Here is an 18,885-nt window from a genome sequence, read left to right as displayed (position 1 = left end):
ACAGCTTTCTAATAGTATTTTGTGACTTCACTTGTGAAAAGCTATCACTAAGTACAGTGTGAAGGCTAGATGACATGCTTCTATAGTTCCTCAGATGGCTAGGCCTTTTTGCATTTCTTAGTTCTCCCTGTTGCACAGTAGTCGTTCTTCAGCTCGGTGTAGGGAAAGGGTTAAGGACTTTGAGGAGTTAAACTGACTTCCGTTCAAATCCCAACTCTTACCTTTTCTGTCAGTGTTACCTTGGATAAATCATTTAACCAATACTGATCTCTTTTAATCCTTATAATAATCTTGTAAGTATTATCTCAGGTGTAGAAAAGACTGACTTTTAGATAAAATAACTTGCCCAGAGTGAAGCGGGATTTGCACCAAACTTCCTTGAATCCAAAATGTCTTTAAATTTTATCATTAAGGTAGTAGTGAGATATTAAGGGTATCCAGGCATTAAAAGATAGAATATATGGAAAGTAAAGGTCTTAGCTACAAATCGTTGTCACCATTTGTAAACTGTGTATTGTTGGGAAACATCTTGTAATCCTTCTGATTATTGATTTTCCTCATCTGAAAATGAAAAGGATGATACCTCATAAGGTTGTATGTGTTTTTTCTAAGCCTTGCTTTTACTATCATTTAGCCTGGGGGCTGTGATACAATGAGGGATTAGCAGGAGGCAGAAATGAAAAGTTACAGTTAGAGTGGTAGTTGGAAAGGAGGAATGTTTTCTAAATAGTCCATGAGCTCCTTTTTGCCCCTGCTCCTAACATATTACCTGGCACATGGTAGACTGTCAAAAGAATGATGTATTAATATTGCATGATGGGGTCATATGTCGTCTGCTATACTCTATTTATAGATAAACTTAAAGTCAATTTGGACTCAGAACAAGCAGTGAAAGAAGAAAAAATAGTGGAGCAGCCTACAGTATCTGTCACTGAACCAAAGCTGGCAACTCCTGCAGGCCTGAAAAAATCCAGCAAAAAAGCAGAGCCTGTTAAGTTGCTGCAGAAGGAAAAAAAAAGGTAGGAAAATGTTGTTGCTTGTTGGGGAAGAGTCTCTACTGGGGGTGAAAAGGTCTCTTTGGGCTTGACAGCAGGCAGTTTTCAGTTAAGTACTAAATCCCACTTAATGCCTTAGGGATACAACTATACAACCGAAATGGAAAGAGGAGCCCACTAGCTTATCTAGTGGAGTAGAACTGTGGAATCAGCCAGTTTGGATGATTTAAGGACCAAAGTCATTTTTTTGGCCTTATTGATCTAAATTGATTGTTAGTTTTTGTTTCAAATTTGTGGACATGGCATAAGTGTGTCTAATTGTGTGTGTGTGTGTTTCACTTCAATTTGCCAAATGAAGGGTTACTGTTTCCAGTCAAATTTAAGAGAAAAAGTTCTTTGTTTTCTTTTTGTATCAATGAGTTTATTTTTCAAGTGGTAAAATGTAATTAGAAAAGAAAATAAAAAGCACATAAGCTATTAAAACTAGATCCAGGAATTGGAGACACTACCTCATAGTTGGTAGAATTAGTCTGTTGAAAGAAATTCTAAAGGACACTGTCAACCCTGATAGGCCTAGAAAGACAACTTTTGTGGCAAGGTTGGGATTACTCTCGTTGAAAACATCAACAAAATGGTGAAATTTTAGAGGGTTAAAGCTCTGTCCAGTGGGCCTCACCTCCTGGGAACATATGACTTGTATGGATAAAAATGTTCCCAACCATGAGTACATCACTCACTGTTGATGCTTATTGCCAGGAATGCATTCAATATTTCACTACTAAATGTGATGTTAAATGTAGATTTTTAATAGATACCCTTAACCGGATTGAGGAAGTTGTTTTCTGTTCCAAGGTTGCTAAGAGGTTTTATCATGAGTGGTTATTGAATTTTGACAGATGCTTTTTTGAATTTATTGGATGCTCAGATGGTGTTTTTATTAATGTGGCGAATTAGGCCAACCTTGTGTTCTTGGGATAGACTCCACTTAGTTATGATGTATTATCCCTTTTTATATATTGCTGGATTAAATTTGTTAATATTACACTAAGCATTTGTTGCCTGTGTTTATGAGGGCTATGGTCAGTTACTTTCTTTTCTGGTAATGTCTTTATCAAGTTGCTGTGTCAAAATTGTGCTAACTTCATAAGATTAGTCATGCACTGCAAAACAATGTTTGGGTCAACAATGGGCCACGTATATGACAGTGGTCCCATAAGATTATAATGGAGCTGAAAAATTCCTATCGCCTAGTGACATCATAGCTGTCATGACATGGTAGTACAATACTTTCCTCACGTGTTTGTGATGATGCTGGTATAAACATACCTACTGTGCTGCCAGTCATGTGAAAGTATAGCATATATATTAATAGTTATGTATACATAATACTTGATAATAAAAATGACTGGGCTACTATAATTACTGCACTATACTTTTTATCATTTTAGAGGACAGTAGTCTTTCTACTTAGAAAAAAAAGTTGACTGTAAAATAGCCTCAGGCAGTTGTTAGGAGATATTCCAAAAGAAGGCATTGTTATCATTAGAGATGACAGCTTCATGTGTGTGACTGCCCCTGAAGAAGACCTTCCAGTGGGACAAGATGTGGAGGTGGAAGACAATGATTCTGACCCTGTGTAGGCTGAGGCTGACGTGTGTTTGGGTCTTAGCTTTCAACAAAAAATGTTTAAAAAGTAAATACAAAATTTTTAAAACAGAGAAAAGCCTATAGAATAGGGATATAAAGAAAATATTTTTGTACAGCTGTACAATTTTTTGTGTTTTAAGCTGTTAGTACAAAAGAGCCAAAACGTTATAAAATTGAAAATAAAGTTACAGTAAGCTGTTTATTATTGAAGAAAGAAAAACATTTTAAAATAAATTTAGTGTTCCCTGAGTATCCAGTGTTGATAAAGTCTACAGTAGTGTACAGTAACATCCTGTGACCTTCACATTCACTCACTGCTCACTCACTGACTCAGCCAGAGCAACTTTCAGTGCTGAAAGCCCCATTCATGGCAAGTGCCCTATACGTGTGTACCATTTTTAATCTTTTTTATACAGTATTTTTACTATCTTTTCTCTTTTTAGATGTTTAAATACACAAATACTGTTGTGTTACAGTTGCCTACAGTATTGAGTACAGTAATAATGATGTACAGGTTTGTAGCCTAGGAGCAGTAGACTAGACCATCTAGGTTTGTGTGAGTAGACTCTACAACATTCACACAGTGAAATCACCTAGCAATGCATTGCTCAAAATGTGTCCCTGTCATTAAGTGATCCATGACCGCAGTTGGGAGAAGTTTCCTCTGTTTTCTGAAGGAGTTTATATATACGTACATATTTTTCAAATGTTTAATAAAATTTACCAGTGAATCCAGGGCTGGATTTTATTTGTGGGAAAGGTTTTTTATTGTGAATTTGATTTAACTAGAGCTGTTCAAATTCTCTAGTTCTTTTGGATCAGTTTTGACTGAGTTGTGCTTTTAAAACTCAAAGTTTGATCTAAATTGCTGAGTTTATTGGCATAAACCTGTTCATTATATAACCTTATTCTTCGAGTTTGTAGAACCTGTACTCAATACAGATTTCTTCACTGTTTCATTCCTGATTGGTAATTTATATTTTTCTGTTTTCAAAATGGGTTTTATAAAAAGCTTATTAATTTTATTAATCTCTTTCCCACAAATAACAACGTTGGCTTTGTTAATTTTCTTTTTTTTATCTCATTGATTTCTGTTCTTATCTTTATTATTTCCTTTTACTTTGGGTTTAATTGTTCTTTTTCTAGTTCAAGGTAGAAAGGAAAGTTGGTATTTCAAGTTATATAAGACATAAGGTACTTGATGGCAAAGATTATGTCTTGTATATATTTGTGTCTCTAACATTCAGTAGGCCTTTGATAAATTAGTTGTTGGTTGCATGAGGAGTGTGATGGAGTATCCATTCATCCTGAGGAGCTAAATAATGTCACGGCAGAGTCTAGGTTTTTTTTTATTATTATTATTATGTCATTAGAATCACCTTAAAAGGATATCTCTGCCTTTGCTCATATTGTTCTTTCTCTTTAAAATATGTTTCCCCTTTCTACATGATGAACTTCTACTTAGCTTTTAAGTTTTCCAAATATGAATTATATTCCATAACATTTTATTTGTCCAGTTAAATCTACCACATTGCCTTATAGCCAGTGGTGCTTGCCAGAGCTTCTTGAAAACAGTATTTTCTTCTGTATCATTGTATTCTCAGTGGCCAGCAAAGAGCCTTGTATGTATGTAGTAGCTGCTTATTTAATGCTTGTTGGATAATTGAAAGTCCTATCAGGGAATTAAGAAGGAATTTGGAGAGATTTTTGATAACCTGGTTGTAGCTTCCAGCAGTTTCTAGAAAACTCTAGAAATTTTTTATTCAAGTCACCTCATAAAGTGACCTAGTTATGGGTTAGCAGAGTATCCTTAACAAGAGTCCTTATTGGACTATTTGGCTGTCCTTTTCTACCCTCTGGAATTAAGACCACGAGTTATAAAGCAAAACCCATAAGAGCATGTGAATACTTACATTTTTGTTATGTGTAACAAGCTTAATTTATTTCTGGATGACAACAGGGGGAAGCGAGTAGCGTTATCTGATGATGAGACAAAGGAAACTGAAAACATGAAGAAAAAAAGGAGAAGAATCAAACTTCCTGAATCTGATAGCAGTGAAGATGAAGGTGGGCATTACCAGTCATTTTTGGTTAGGGAGATCAATTCTACTTTTAATGTTCAAGGAGCTAAAACAGTAATGGATTAAGGATCACAATAAGAGTAGTAATTCTAGCATTGAGAGACACCATAGCACCTCTTCCTGTTTGAAATTTGCGTTAGCCTTTTGACTAGAACCATGATCTTTTGTCAATTTGTCAAAATAACACAGAGGGAAAGAGGATAAGAATTATTATTGTACACACTATCTAAGACTTTTTCTTTTCTTTTCTTTTTTTTTTTTCTTTTAAGGGGAGGATATTCCTTTGGCTACCTTCATGTGAGTCTTTTAAGAATTGTGACATTCTAGGCAGCCAGGATATTATTGGTGGTGGTCCACACAGGTAAAACTAGGGTTAACTGGAACAACCTGCAGTGTCATTGTTGGAAGGGAATGACACTGTGGACCCTTCCAGTTTTAGGCTGTGGGCAGTGTAAGATAAGCAAACCTCATAAGGGCAAGAGTCTTACCAGGAACATTAATATGCTTTTTAAAAAATATCAAGTATTTTGAAGAGCCAAGATCTTGCCCCAAATTGTATAAAGTATATAGAAAAAGAAGGAGGGTAAAAAGAAAGTTAAATGGGTTGAACTGATATGCTGGTGGATGACTCTACCTTGAAAAGCCCACTTTGAGACACAGTGGTGAAAAGTTTGAACTGCTCTAATCAATTGTCCATGAATTCATGGCATAATGGGTATAAAACATTTTAGGTAATGAGGGGAAATCTAGTCTAAAGTATTTCAGCATCACATGAAGATATAGAGACAAACACAAACAGATACTAAAAGGGAGAGTAAAGAATAATAATGAATGCAAAAAAGGAACCTACTGTGCTATCAATGGACAAAATGAAACTTGTAAGATTCTACTTTTTCTAGAAACTGAGAGGAATTGAAAATGCTAAGAGAGGCTTCTGAAAAAAGGATATCAGTTCAACTATACAAGTGAGTGAAAAAAAAACAAATTATATATATGGATGACAGTAATGCAAAAAAATGAACAGACCCAAGAAATAGTAGCAAAAAGTTGAGTCTGTGATAGAGATGTAGCATCTTTTACACTTCTGTGGATTTAGATTCTACCATTCATGCTATGTGTTTAGAATTACAGCTGTTGATATGCTGTGAGAGGTACAATGTCCTTCCGTGGTTTATAGTGGCCCTTCAGAATGGGTAGGATAAGACACATGAGCATCCCAGAGAGGCAAATGCTATATTTTCATTCCATTGTCATTTATCAAAATGCTTTGGCCAAGGCTGCAGAAAGGAACAACTCCATGTAGACACATGGGAAAATAATTAGGAAGTAAATGTAGGAATAGGTGCTAATTGGAACAGTCTTCCCTATTTCCAATCAGTAAAAGACCTTGGGAAGATTTTGGAAAGGTCTTTGAAGCCATCGACCTAATGTACATTAAAAAGGTAAACTAGATACTCTAGTATTAGTGAAGGAGTCAGTTCTAAGTTAAGGAATTACTATGGTTGGTTGAGCACTCATTATATCATTCTGAAATATTCCCTGTAGTTCTGATCTGTAGCCTACAAAAATAATACTGTTGGGTGATTAGAAATATAAGTGGGGTTATTTAGTTTTGAAAGGAATGTGAAGAAATGCGATAGAGGTGCACAGCCTATAATAACAGATGATATAGAGCAGAAGCTCTTAGATTTTTTTCCTTTGGCAAAGATAATTTTTGGCATCTGACTAAATTTATAAACCTCTGCCTTTTTATTCTTAAATTTCATCTTTGTCTCAAAGCCAGTGGGATTTTATTTTAAACCCTTACACAGTCTCTAACTTATTATTGCTTTATTTCTGTTACACTGAGTATGTCATATAGTTCAATATGCTGTCTTCAGCCAGAAGTTAGAAAAGGAACAGCAGGAGTAGAGAAAATACAAGAACTTTGGAGTCAGGCAGACCTGGGTTTAAATTTTACCTTGACCATTTATTGTGTGACTTTAAGCAGGTTAGTTAACTTGTTTAATTCCTTGTTTTTGCATCTCTAAAATGGAGATTTTTATCACAAATGGTACAGGCGTTTTATGAACATGAAATAAGATGATGTGTCAGAAGTGCCAAGACAGTGCTTGGTACATGGTTTTCTTTTGTTTTGTCTTTTCTTTTCTTCTTCTTTTTTTTGAGACGGTGTCTCGCTCTGTCGCCCAGGCTGGAGTGCCGTGGCGCGATCTCCGCTCATTGCAAGCTCCGCCTCCCGGGTTCAACCTGTTCTCTGCCTCAGCCTCCCAAGTAGCTGGGATTACAGGCGCCCACCACCACGCCCAGCTAATTTTTGTATTTTTAGTAGAGATGGGGTGTCACCATGTTGGCCACGCTGGTCTTGAACTCCTGACCCTTTGATCCACCCGCCTTGGCCTCCCAAAGTGCTGGGATTACAGGCGTGAGCCACTGCACCTGGCCTGTTTTTTCTTTTACCTGTGTCTGGAAACAAGTTCAGATAGTTTTCTTATTACTCACTCTACTCTTCCTGCTGAGGTGCCCATACTTGCAAGTACCTTCAGTTTTTTCAGAGAATTCCCTTCCACTTCTGTTTGTAACTCTCTACCCAAGGGACCGTTCCTTTCTCTAACTCTCTACCCAAGGGACCGTTCCTTTCTCTTTTACCCCGCAGGGTCATTTGCACCTTTAGTAGTTCTACATACTCTCTTTGTAAAGCAAAAAACAAAAGGCCAGACCCAGAAAGAAATAACATTAAGAATAACATCTACATTGCTAGGAAGAAATGTAGTTTTAACTGATAAATATTTAAGTCTTTGCTAATATTTTCAGTCCTTGCAAGGTGCTTATGGAGAATGTTAAGCAAATGATCCCCATTTTTAGGTAAAGATAGGTATTTTTAAAAAATACTGAGTCCTAGGAAGCTGTGAATGGTTTCCGGGAATTCTAATTACCTGTCCCTGCCAGAGAACTCTTTGACATACTGGATCTCTGAAATTAGTTTCATTGCAGTTTTTATTCTGTCCCAACAAAGGTTGCTTTCCTGGAATAAGTGATACTTCATTGCTTACCTTTCACTTGAAGAGCTGCAGATTGGCTACAAATCTGTTTAAAATACACCAGTGCATGGAACATTCTTTATGTCTGTGTCAGTAAAAATGTATTGAGTGGGGATGTTTGGCTTGGTAAAGACTAAGGCAGACAGACATATTCTAGTACATGAATGGCGGCAAGTTTAAACAAAGTAGTCGATATCTACAATCTTAAAAGTCAGATAAAAATAGAAGTTTTATAATAGATAATAATCTCTACTCTCTGACTCATCTAATTTGACTGATGCCTCTTTTGTCAACTTTCTCCCATCTGCCTTCCATCTTCCAGGATTTGTTGAAATTTCTTAATCATTAAGGGCTCTTGACTCCTCTACTATTCTCTTCTCTGTTTGGGGGAGTCATGATGTTTTGCTTGTTTATTATCACAGTGTTTCTCTCAGGGAGTGTGTGGAAGAGAGAGAGAGAGAGATGTTGTCTTCCTTGACCTGGGTTCCTCATTCCAAATTTAGTTCAGAAAGTGGTGGTTTTCCTTTATGTAAATAAATACACACACACACACGCACACACACACACACACACACACACACACAGTTACTCTGTGTTTATGCCAGGGAAATCGTGGTGTCTCTGCCTTTTTGGAGCTTAGAGTCTAGAGTGGGGATCTAGATAAACATTTGCATACAGTGCTGTGAAGGGGTCTTAGAGGGTGTCACTAGGATTGTTTTCTTTGGTTAAGTCAACTGGTTTCAGAACTGGAAATAAGAATGCCTAAGTTTATTACTGTGAGTCTCAAAATTCCTTTGGCTTCCTCATTGCCTAAACTTTCCTCCTCCCATTATAACACATCTACCATCATAGCCCAGCTTTCTTCATAGCTGTTCCTTCAGAACAATGGAGGCTTGCTTCTGGGGTTTGACTTTTCTCTTGCCTGAGTTCCCATCATGTTCTAGCCTCCCAGAGCTGTGCTGATAGCTGGACTGCTTTTCCTTTTATGTTTCTCTCTCTTGTTTCCCAGAGCTTATAAAGTTTTTGGGGCCCATTTTATACTTAAAGTGTGTAATTTATTGTTCATTCTGGCTCTTGTTCTGTTTCACCTCTTTAGGTCATTTGGCCTTGAACTCTCTTCACTGTCATAATTTTTAACACTGACCTATTCAGTTGGGAGAATTTCAGACCCAAGACTTGTGTTAAAAATTTGAATACAGCCAGGAGATTCAGGGAGCAGGTGAGGCTAAGTCACTACCCAGTCCCCTGACCAGCACTTTCTTTGTGGTGATTGAGTAATAGGTCAGTTGAGGATTTTTGCTTCCCCTCTCATGGGCCGTTTACTAAGACCACCAATTCTGCAATTGTTGAGAAATCATGGGATCCCTCTGGTGGTGCTCATTTCTTGGGTGATGCCACTTCCACAGCAGTATTTTTTCCCTAAAAGTATGCTTTCCTGTTAACCTCAGTGTAGCAGAACAAGCCTTATCAGTGGAGCAGTCACTAGAAATATGCAAAATATTAATCAGGTCCTAGTTGTTAGAGCTTAAATAATGATAATCATTTAAAAGATGACTTCACCCACCTCCAAGTTTATACTCTTAACATCAGCTGGAGATTTGCAGTCTAACAAACATCTCAGGTGATGAAAAGCCTTAGGTCACAGTGAAAGACTCTGGCATAGAACATTCGTTATAACCTGAGGGATTGTCTCCACATAGATCTTGAGAGATAATGTCTTGTCCTCAATGGTAAAGTGGCATGGTATAGTTGGAATAGCAAGGCTGTAGAATTGGATTGACTTAGGCTTAAAACCTCCTGTCTCAGTTATAAGCTGTGTGACCCTGGCAAGTTTCGGAACCCCTCTGAACCTCTATTTACTGTAATGTGCAAATAAGAAAATCTGTCTCAGAGTTGTTGTAAAAATAAAGTGAAATACATGGCATATGGAAGGCGATGAGTGGATATTTACAAACCAACTTCATAACCTGACTTAGCTATAAAAGAAAACATTTAGCTAAGATACTTCTGGCTGTAATAATTCTTGATTCTCTGATTTTATTTGTATAAAATTAATAAAATATATATTTTAAAGATAACTATATAACTGCAAAGTTCTTGGTTACCATGAATTACTGCTTGCTAAATCCCCTTTGCTGGACATGTCAATTTAGAGAACCAGTGGAGAAGGCATTATACCAGATAGTGCTTGTAGTTCTCTGATCTAAGTCTGTTTCATTATTTCAGTCTTCCCAGACTCTCCTGGGGCTTATGAAGCTGAGTCACCATCCCCACCTCCTCCTCCGTCTCCACCTCTTGAACCAGTGCCAAAGACTGAGCCTGAACCTCCTTCTGTCAAGGTAAAATTATACTGGGATTCTTGCATATCCATGTATCCTTTATGTCTGAAGGACCTACCACCACTTTGCTAAATCAGTTCCTTTGCTGTATACTTCACAAATGCCAGTAGATGGCTCTTGTCTCATTCTGCTCTCCTACAGGTTGTACAGAATGGGTATTCCTCCATTCTCACCTGAAGGGAGATTTCGCTAGCGGGTATAGTCTCAAGAACGTTGCAGAGGTGGAACCTGGGAGCTGTTCTGTATTCATGACCCTCGGCATCTCTGCTGTGCTGTACACCTCCTGTTAGAGTGGTGCAAAAAGAGATCCCTCTGCATCAGAGCTACATGTGAAAGACAGGGGAACAAACAACTTAAACACATTTGCTGCCCTTCAGAAGCAATTCTGGAAAAGGGCTGGATGGGAAAACTGTCAGCCAAAGGGGAAATACAGCTTGGAACGCTCTTCAGCTGCATCTTTTTTACATCTATTAGTGTAGATAATGAAGAGTTGAAAAAATAGTTGCTGACAGTTTTTTTTTTCCTTTGTGGCTGTTAGTTTTTCTTAATTCATTGTGTTAAGACCATCATTTAAATCTTACACTGATTTCCTCATTAGCTGAAGAGAAAATGGGATGAAAGAGACCAGTGGAGATAAAAGGAAGTTGGTATTAGTAATACCTGTTTGAGACTAAATTAGATAGGTGTAAGGTTGAAGTGTCAAGGCTGGCCAGGCATGGTGGCTCACACCTGTAATCCCAGCACTTTGGAAGGCTGAGGTGGGCAGAACGCCTGAGTCCAGGACTTTGAGACCTGGGCAACACAGGGAGACCTTGTCTCTACTTTAAAAATATCTGGGCATGGTGGCACATGCTTTTTAGTTTCAGCTACTTGGGAGGCTGAGGCGGGATGATCATTTGAGCCCAGGAGTTGGACTACTGCCGTGAGTTATGATTGCACTTCTGCACTCCAGCCTGGGCAACAGAGCAAGACCTTGTCTCTAAAAAACAAACCAAAAAAAAAAAAAAGAAAACAAGAAATGTGAAGGCTGACATAGCAAGTATCTACAGCAAGGGCATATGCCACAGAAACCCCTGGTGTGGTTTAGGGGCCTTCCCTGTGTGCTCCCATAATATCTGCCTCAGCCCTCCATTGAAGCCCTCACCACACTGTATTGCAGTGGTCTGCTTTCCTTATCTGTCTCCTCCACTAAGGTCCTTATCCTGCTTTTTAACCATGTCGCCTGCACTACCCAGCAAAAACTTATTGACCGAATGAACAGAACACAGTTCTTTCTTCAGCATGCTGCTTTCCTTCTTATGAACAATGAAATATCAAGCCTGTGTATATAGTGAGCGTAACTTGTCTATGTGATGGGGTTGGTTCTCTAAAACTAATGTAGAGTTTCTCTTTCAACTTTTTATCATAATGGAGTATTGGAGAATGATTAGTATAGATTTAAAAGCTTTTGTTATTTTTCTGTATAATATAATTGATCAGCTTAACATTGTATCCTCTGATCTTTTAGAGCTCAAGTGGAGAAAACAAAAGAAAACGAAAACGCGTACTAAAATCTAAAACTTACGTGGATGAGGAAGGCTGCATAGGTAAGGCAAATATTTGGCTCCAAATCCGGAGAGAGTCTCTTATTACCGTAGAGGCACCATAATCCCTTTTAGAACAGGTACATCTCAAACTTTAATTTACATATGAATCATCCCCAAGTGCTACCGATGCTGTTTGTCTATGGCATACACTTTGTGTAGCAGAGTGTAAGTCAGAACACCTAGGTTCTTGTTTAGGTCATACACTATAAAAATAAGCACTGAGATGTTGGCTAAAAGTTATGTCGTCTCTGGTGAAGAGTTTCTTGTCTGTGGAATAACCATTTTGCCTAAATGTGTGGTTGTTATGAAGATTCAGGTGGCATAAATATGTCTAAAAACAAGATGGAAACCACAGTATGGGCTTAGGATGTTATCATAGACATTGAGAAGCATTTTTTTTCCTAGAATATTTGTTTTTATAAATTTGAACAGTGGAAAAGAAGCTACAGATGATTAGGCTTTATCAAGAGTCATTTTTGGTATTTGGTTCCATTTGTTCTTCAGAAGGGAATGACTCATCCAGATTGCTTCCTTTATGTTTCCTATTTGTAAGCCATGTTAGGTAAAAGCATGTGCTTGTTATGAAGGCCTAGGGAAGAATTAGAGTTCAGGCTTTGAGTCATTGGCTGGTTCTTCAGCCATGTTTTAGCTTCTTCTGCCCTTTCCATAATCAAACCAGACTTCTGTGGAGCTTTTAAGATTTAGCAATTGAGGTTTGATGGGATGCTCATATCCTGGTACTATATTTTTGTGTTTGAAAAGAGTTGTGGGTTTAGGCTTTTACCTTTGTTAGTTGAATAGCCCATGGTTGTCATTTTTGCCTTTTGTGGCACCTGCCACAGCTTGGATCTTCAGAGAAGGTTATTTTTCCTGTTCTTGATTTTTTTTTTTCTTCTAGTTCAAACTTGTTTTTAAAAGATTGGCTCTGAAGAATCAACCTTTCCTGGTTCTGAAAACTAGTGAGGACATTTTGTCATCTGTGTTCCCTGTCCCACTGTTCCCAACCTCCCAGTCCTCTGAAAAGGCCTCTGCCATTTTAATTGTAGCATGCGATTGGGGAGTAAAATTCTTTACATGTGGAAATTCTGTCTTTTCAGTGCCAAATTTCTTGTGAACCTGTGAATTCTGGACTTTGAATGGGTTTTTTTTTTTTTTTTTTTGGCTTTCAGTCTTTTAATAGTTGCCATTTTCAAGCCTCTTGGTTTGGCCATGGGTGATAATGTATGTATTTACTGTTGACTTTCTTAATTCAACAGTATATTTTTTAAATTTAGGAGGACAAAAGCATTGGTGCCAGTTTTTTCCTCCTCTTTCTGCCCCAAAGAAAAAAGTCAAATGTCTTTGTGAGAGTTCATTGGGAATTTGTGGGTAATTATTTATTGCTTTGTTTAAAACATAGTACTCGAGTTTTGGCCAGGTGTGTGATGTGGACTTTTTTGCACTCCTGTCTCCAGACAGGACTGTTAAGAGCCTTGGATGCAACAGTGAAAACTGTGCTCACATTGCACTTTTTTTTTTTTTTTTTTTTTTTTTTTTTTAAGGTTTTTGGTCCAAGCTCAACCTAATGAATCTTGGCTTTGGTTACCAACAAAGGAGTTCTGCTTTCCTCTCTCTGCTCAGACTGTTCCAAATGTACCAGCATAGGGGGTTTGCCCTGTTCTGTGCTGAATCAGATTTGTTCTGTGGGTTTAGAAAACTCATCTTTCCCTCTTTGTGAGTTTGCAGCAGAAACTGGGGAGTTGGGTCCCTGAGATAAGTTTGGAGTAGACTCCTGGACAAGGGGATGGGTTTCTAAGAGCAAAGCAGTTAAGTGGAAAAGAAATCTGATGTTACCCACAAAAACCAGGTTTGTTTGCTTTTTTTTTTTAAATGGCAACCCAGAAAAGTGGCATGTTGTTCAGCTAAAACAAAGGCCCCATATTTTTAATGGAGGCGTCCTTTTTCCTGGGGTTTGAGGTAGCTACAGCTTTGAATATAGAAATATTCCTTTTAGCTCTTACAGTATACTGAATATGCTGCTAAAGAAATTTTGTTGGTGCTGCCCTCTTTTTTAACACCCCCAAGCAATGTGTTACACAAAATTGGCAATGAGACAGCCATTGATTTCGTTAATAAGTAATGAAATAATGAGCTAATTGATGCTGAAGTGTAATGTTGTAGATACGCTGCTATTTGAATACAGAATATAGCTTATGAAGGAGCAAAGTCTTATACCACCAACTAGTAGAAAGTCATTTCCTTTCTGTATCTGTAGATGGCTCTTCAGACTTTTCTAATTTAAGATATTGAATAAATAACAGCTCGTAATTTTGTCCCATTAATTCAGTTACATAATGCTTTTGAAGATGCATGTGAGACGGAGGTGGTGTTCTGGGGTCTAATTGCTGAACGAATAGGTATGCCTGTGGGAATTCTCTAATTATCTTAGAGCAACATTTCTCAAACTTTGCCGACTATGTGCATTACTTGGAGATCTTGCTAAAATTGAAATTCTGCATCAGTAGGCCAGGAGTGGGAACTGAGAGAGTCCATTCCTAATAAGCTCATGGGAGATTCCGTTGCCTCGGGTGTGTGGAGCACAATTTGAGTAGTAAGGCCTTTGAGAATACTTAGTATAATACTATCTAAAGTTTATCAGTATTGTTTAGCCTCTAAGTGAAAATCAAAGTGAATTCTGGGCTCTTACAAAATTAAAGACAAACTCTGGGAACTCTCTGGGAAGGGATTGTTGATTATGCAGCCTTAATGGGATTAGCTGGATAAGAAAGAAGGAGTGCTCCAGTGGCAATTGCACTTCAACATTTAAAACAGGGAAGGAAAGAACATTAATTCCCAGAGTGTGGTCCCCAGACCGGCAGCATCAGCATTTTCTGGGAGGATGTTAGAGAAGCACATTCTCAGTTCCACCCCAGATCTGCTGAATCTGAAACTTGGGAAACAGAGTCTGGCAATCTATGTTTTAACCAGCCTTCCAGGTGGTTCTGATGCACAGTAAAGTTTGAGATGATATCTTAAGTAGCAGATTAGGTATTAGGACACAGAATCATTTGATTCCAAAGCTTATGCCTCTAGAACAATTTGATATATTTTATTAGAAAGAATTATCAATAAGAGCTTTAGACTCATTGTTCTTTAATGAAAAAAAAAAACTTTAATCATTTGAGCATTTAATATGCATGTTAGGTTACACTTTTCAGCTAAGAACGAGCTCTTTTCCTTCAATGTTTCTCTATCACTTGCTGCAACCAGGAAGGCTGAGAAAGAATTTAGGTAGTATTGGTTATGCAGCTGCCACAGCTCTCTCAAATTACAGAAAGGTGGCGTGCTGTTTCTTGTGGTTGGTGTATGTGTTGCAGTAGTGTGGATCCTCCTTGGTTATGTGACGACATGGCTGGAAGCCACTATCTGCCTGTGCCCTTTGGGGCTTGCTCATAATGAGTGCTTACTGGTATAGTTCTTTTCCAAGTTTACCTTGGGAAAGGTTCAGTGAGTTTTAATAGCAGGGGAAAGGCAATTTATGCCTTTGGCTGATGGGGAGTAAGAAAACTGGTAACTTTGTTTCTCATTTTATCACTGTCATTCCTTAAAACTAACAAGTGTGTCATCTGATAGCATTTGCTTGAGATAGTTAACTTTAGTGATACAGACTACTACTAAATCTTGGGTTAATTTGCAGCCATTAAGAACTAAGAACCGAACAGCTGAGTAACTAATCTTCAATTCTCTGTACCTAGGATGTGCAGAGAGTGGGTAGCATCAGGATAGAGCTAGACAGGAGGGTCCACGGTGAGCTTGGCTAGACAGAATGGAGGCAGGCAGATAGGCCAGCGGTTTAAGACCAATAACGGGAATAGGCAGGCATTGTAGGTCAGTGAGATGAGACTTAAGAAGCCAGTCAAAGCATGGAGTTAGAAGTAAGTGTTTGAGATATAGACAATTCAGATACAGAGTTCAGGAAGTTAGCTAACATAGGCCAGGACCCAAATAAAGGATTTAGGCAATTCACTGATAAAGGACCATTTAAAGGCATGGGATATAGCAGTGAGGGAGAAAAGTGAATGTTAATTCTAAGCATCAAATAGAGGCAGTGTGAGCTCAGGATTCCACATACTTACTACCTTAGGCTAGATCTGATCTCCCAGTGGGAGAAAGATTCAGTCCTAAGTAAGCATATTTGCCTTGATCAGAGAGTCTGAAATGATTGGGGTTAGCAAGACATCCCATTTTCTTGATAGAGTAAATGATTCAACCCGCCCATGTTCCATTTTTTTCTCATCCTACCAGTGACTGAAAAAGTCTACGAGAGTGAATCCTGCACAGATAGTGAAGAGGAGCTTAAGATGAAGACATCCTCAGTACACAGACCCCCTGCCATGACTGTGAAAAAAGAACCCAAAGAGGAACGAAAGGGCCCCAAGAAAGGGACTGCTGCTCTGGGCAAAGCCAACAGACAGGTGTCCATTACTGGCTTCTTCCAGAGGAAATAAACTGCCATCTCTGGTAGATCAGAGACTTGAAGTGGTCAAGGGAGAAGACCAAGAAATGTGCTCCTCACTTACTATGTAAGTTCATCTAGATCTCCACCTCACTTGTATCAAAAGACTGTTCTTTCATCCTGTGAGGTTTATACTATTTCTGGTTTTTAACCAAAAGGAAATCATCTGGAAGCAGGAGGCAAAAAGCTGTTACCTTCTAATGACATTTAAAAAGCACAATCTTTGACCTGTCCAGGAGAAGGATTTACTCCAAAATTATACTGGAACAGTTTTCAGAATTCTCACTGAAGCCGTTTAGTGTTCCCCACTCGCCCTATGCCCTGGTCCGCATATGGCACAGGAATTATTCCTTCTTGTTCCTTTGTATTCTGAGAATTCATGTGGGTGTTTCTTATCCTTACATGCTGCTGGATGTGTTTACCCCTCTTGTCTTCCTCCAGTACCACACTTCTGTCCCCTAACCTCCTGAGGCTGTTCTCTGTAAGTCTTTTAAGTCTTGGTTGGACTAAAGGCTGAAGTGAAAATCTCCCTGTAATCCTCTTCCTCCATTATGCAGTATACGGGCACCTGGCTACAGACCAGGACATGGCTTGTGTTCTGTTCCTTACACAAAAGCTCTCTGGGACCTTCACTCGCAATTAGTGGTTAGGGAAAAGCCTCAGGCAGAACACAAATAGAAATTTAATGATGTGTTCAACTCCACCAGAAATTACCTCGAGTCAGCATTGACGATATTGGAGGAGCTGCCGTGCTGCTGACACGGGGTGTGCTTTATGATGCTCTTTGTGGTTTGTTGATCCCCCTCCCCCACTCTCAGTACCTAGAGAGTGAAACCTGTACAATGAGATAAAGACTAAAAAGAGAAATCCCTTCCTATATACAGTGTACTGCATTTACATAAAATTTCTTCTTGAGAAAACAGAATATTCAAAAACAGCACTTTTCCAGGAAGTTAGTGAGGAAGATAAGGCACACATTTATACATGGATGTTGCTCCTTTGTATTTTTAGCTCCCCTATTTGCTTAAAAGTACAGGCTCCCCAAGAGAGGATGGAGAGGGAGAGACTGAATTGTTAGTAGTCTAAACAGCAAAGAAAACATTTTTATTAGTTACTTATGGAAAATCGTCTATTACAATGATAACCTTCAAGCGACTTCCATTATGGCTAGACAGGCGGTGAGCTCAGTGGATTGCAGTGGTGTGCTGGTGATTTTGCACAGTGAGCTCTGCGGAAGGGGTCACGCTCAGCTGCTGATGTGTCTCACACGTAGCAGACAAGGGGTGTCTGACCAGCTTCTTCCGCCTCAGGCTGGTGTATGTCATTAAGTGATGCAATCAGCTGTCTCCTCTTTAAGGTTGGGATTGTGCTGACCTTGGGATTAACATGAGCTTCTTTAGCAACCAAGTATGAACTTGATTAAGACCAGAAGTGTGGGAGATGAGTCCTGGCATTATGTCTAAGGCTGAAGCAGTGGCTTTGTATAGCAAGCTGTATAGCAAGGTTGACATACTCCAAAACCCTTTCTTTTTAAAATGAAAAAGGATGGACTTAAACCATTAGAAAAAACTTCTGGAGAGAAATCCTTTTAAACAGTTATTTTTGTCATTGCCTCTGGTCATTTGTCTAAATAGGAATGGAAAATTAAAAGCAACAATCCAATCTTTTTTCTAAAAATTATGCTGGGGTCTCGACTAAAACAATTTGAATTGGAAAATTCTGATGCTGGTTGGAGTTCCAACTTTCAAGGGATAATACAAATCCTATGATCTCTATGCCCAATATGCTGCCTCAACTTGAGCTCCTGCAAGGCTTAGTAAGTATTGAGTGGTGGGTTTTTTTTTTTCTTTTTACATAATACCATGTTAACCACATGAGTTAAATAAATTTGAGAAGTTTTAAGACAGTGCTTCAAACTGAGTATCTGATGAGTCTCTTATTTGATGGATGGTAACAGTGTTGCAATTATTTAAACTCTGAATGGGAAGAAGGCTGGTTTTCAGTTGATACTGTTAAAACTGCATACCTATAGTCTGAGATGAACAAGTTATTTGCTGCTTTCATCGTTTTTTCAGCCCTGGGGAAATCTTAGTTTCAGCGAACCTCATTGTTTAGTTCATGTATAAGAAAATCTAGCACATTGTATTAGTTTGGCTTCATCACTTGCTAGCTGTATGACCTTGGGCAAGTTTCACAGCCTCAAGTTCTTTATCAAAATAAAACTAAAATGAATTACCAAGGGTTGTCAAGACTAACGTCAAGTGTATGTAGCATGAATTCGGTACATGATGGTAGTCACATACGTACTCTACAAATGGTGGCTTCCTTTCTGATGTCGTAAGTGATGTAATCAGCTAGCAACTTACTGAAATGTTATCAGTTATACGGCCCAGGTGGTGAATTCTTCAGTCATTCTGGCTGTACATGTGGTAAAAAGGGGAAGATAGTTGTCCTATTTCATGAAAGGTTTAAAGAGAGTAGATATTTTCCTATTGAAGGAATTACAGATGGCTATATTTACTGTTCATTTATTGTGTATCTACTATGTGTCAAGCCTATGACCTGGGGACTAGAGGATATAATAGAAACAGTAGAATTTGGCACTTGATCCTCACAATGTAGTGGAAGGGAAAGCCACTAAAATGAAATGACAGTGCCATATGTGAGTCCAAGGTACAGGTCCTCCAAGAGTTCCTAGGAGGAT

The 18,885-nt window shown here is 38.5% G+C and overlaps 1 protein-coding gene across 3 annotated transcripts in view; it reads left to right on the top strand.

The window, feature by feature from the left end:
* The window catches only part of POLD3 (DNA polymerase delta 3, accessory subunit), a 54,274-nt gene extending 35,857 nt beyond the window's left edge, over positions 1-18,417 (top strand). For all 3 annotated transcript variants that reach the window (XM_010366820.2, XM_030918391.1, XM_030918392.1), the window contains exons 8-12: positions 854-1,019; positions 4,603-4,709; positions 9,988-10,100; positions 11,608-11,686; positions 15,971-18,417. In XM_010366820.2, the coding sequence (XP_010365122.1) occupies positions 854-1,019; positions 4,603-4,709; positions 9,988-10,100; positions 11,608-11,686; positions 15,971-16,173 (668 nt within the window). In that variant the 3' untranslated portion in view covers positions 16,174-18,417. The remainder of the gene's footprint in view (positions 1-853; positions 1,020-4,602; positions 4,710-9,987; positions 10,101-11,607; positions 11,687-15,970) is intronic.
* Positions 18,418-18,885: the final 468 nt, after the last annotated feature.

Source organism: Rhinopithecus roxellana, chromosome 15 (assembly GCF_007565055.1).
Source record: "Rhinopithecus roxellana isolate Shanxi Qingling chromosome 15, ASM756505v1, whole genome shotgun sequence".
In the NCBI taxonomy this organism is placed as follows: Eukaryota; Metazoa; Chordata; class Mammalia; order Primates; family Cercopithecidae; genus Rhinopithecus; species Rhinopithecus roxellana.
Note: the sequence above shows the minus strand (reverse complement) of the source record. Positions and strands in the feature narration are given on the sequence as shown.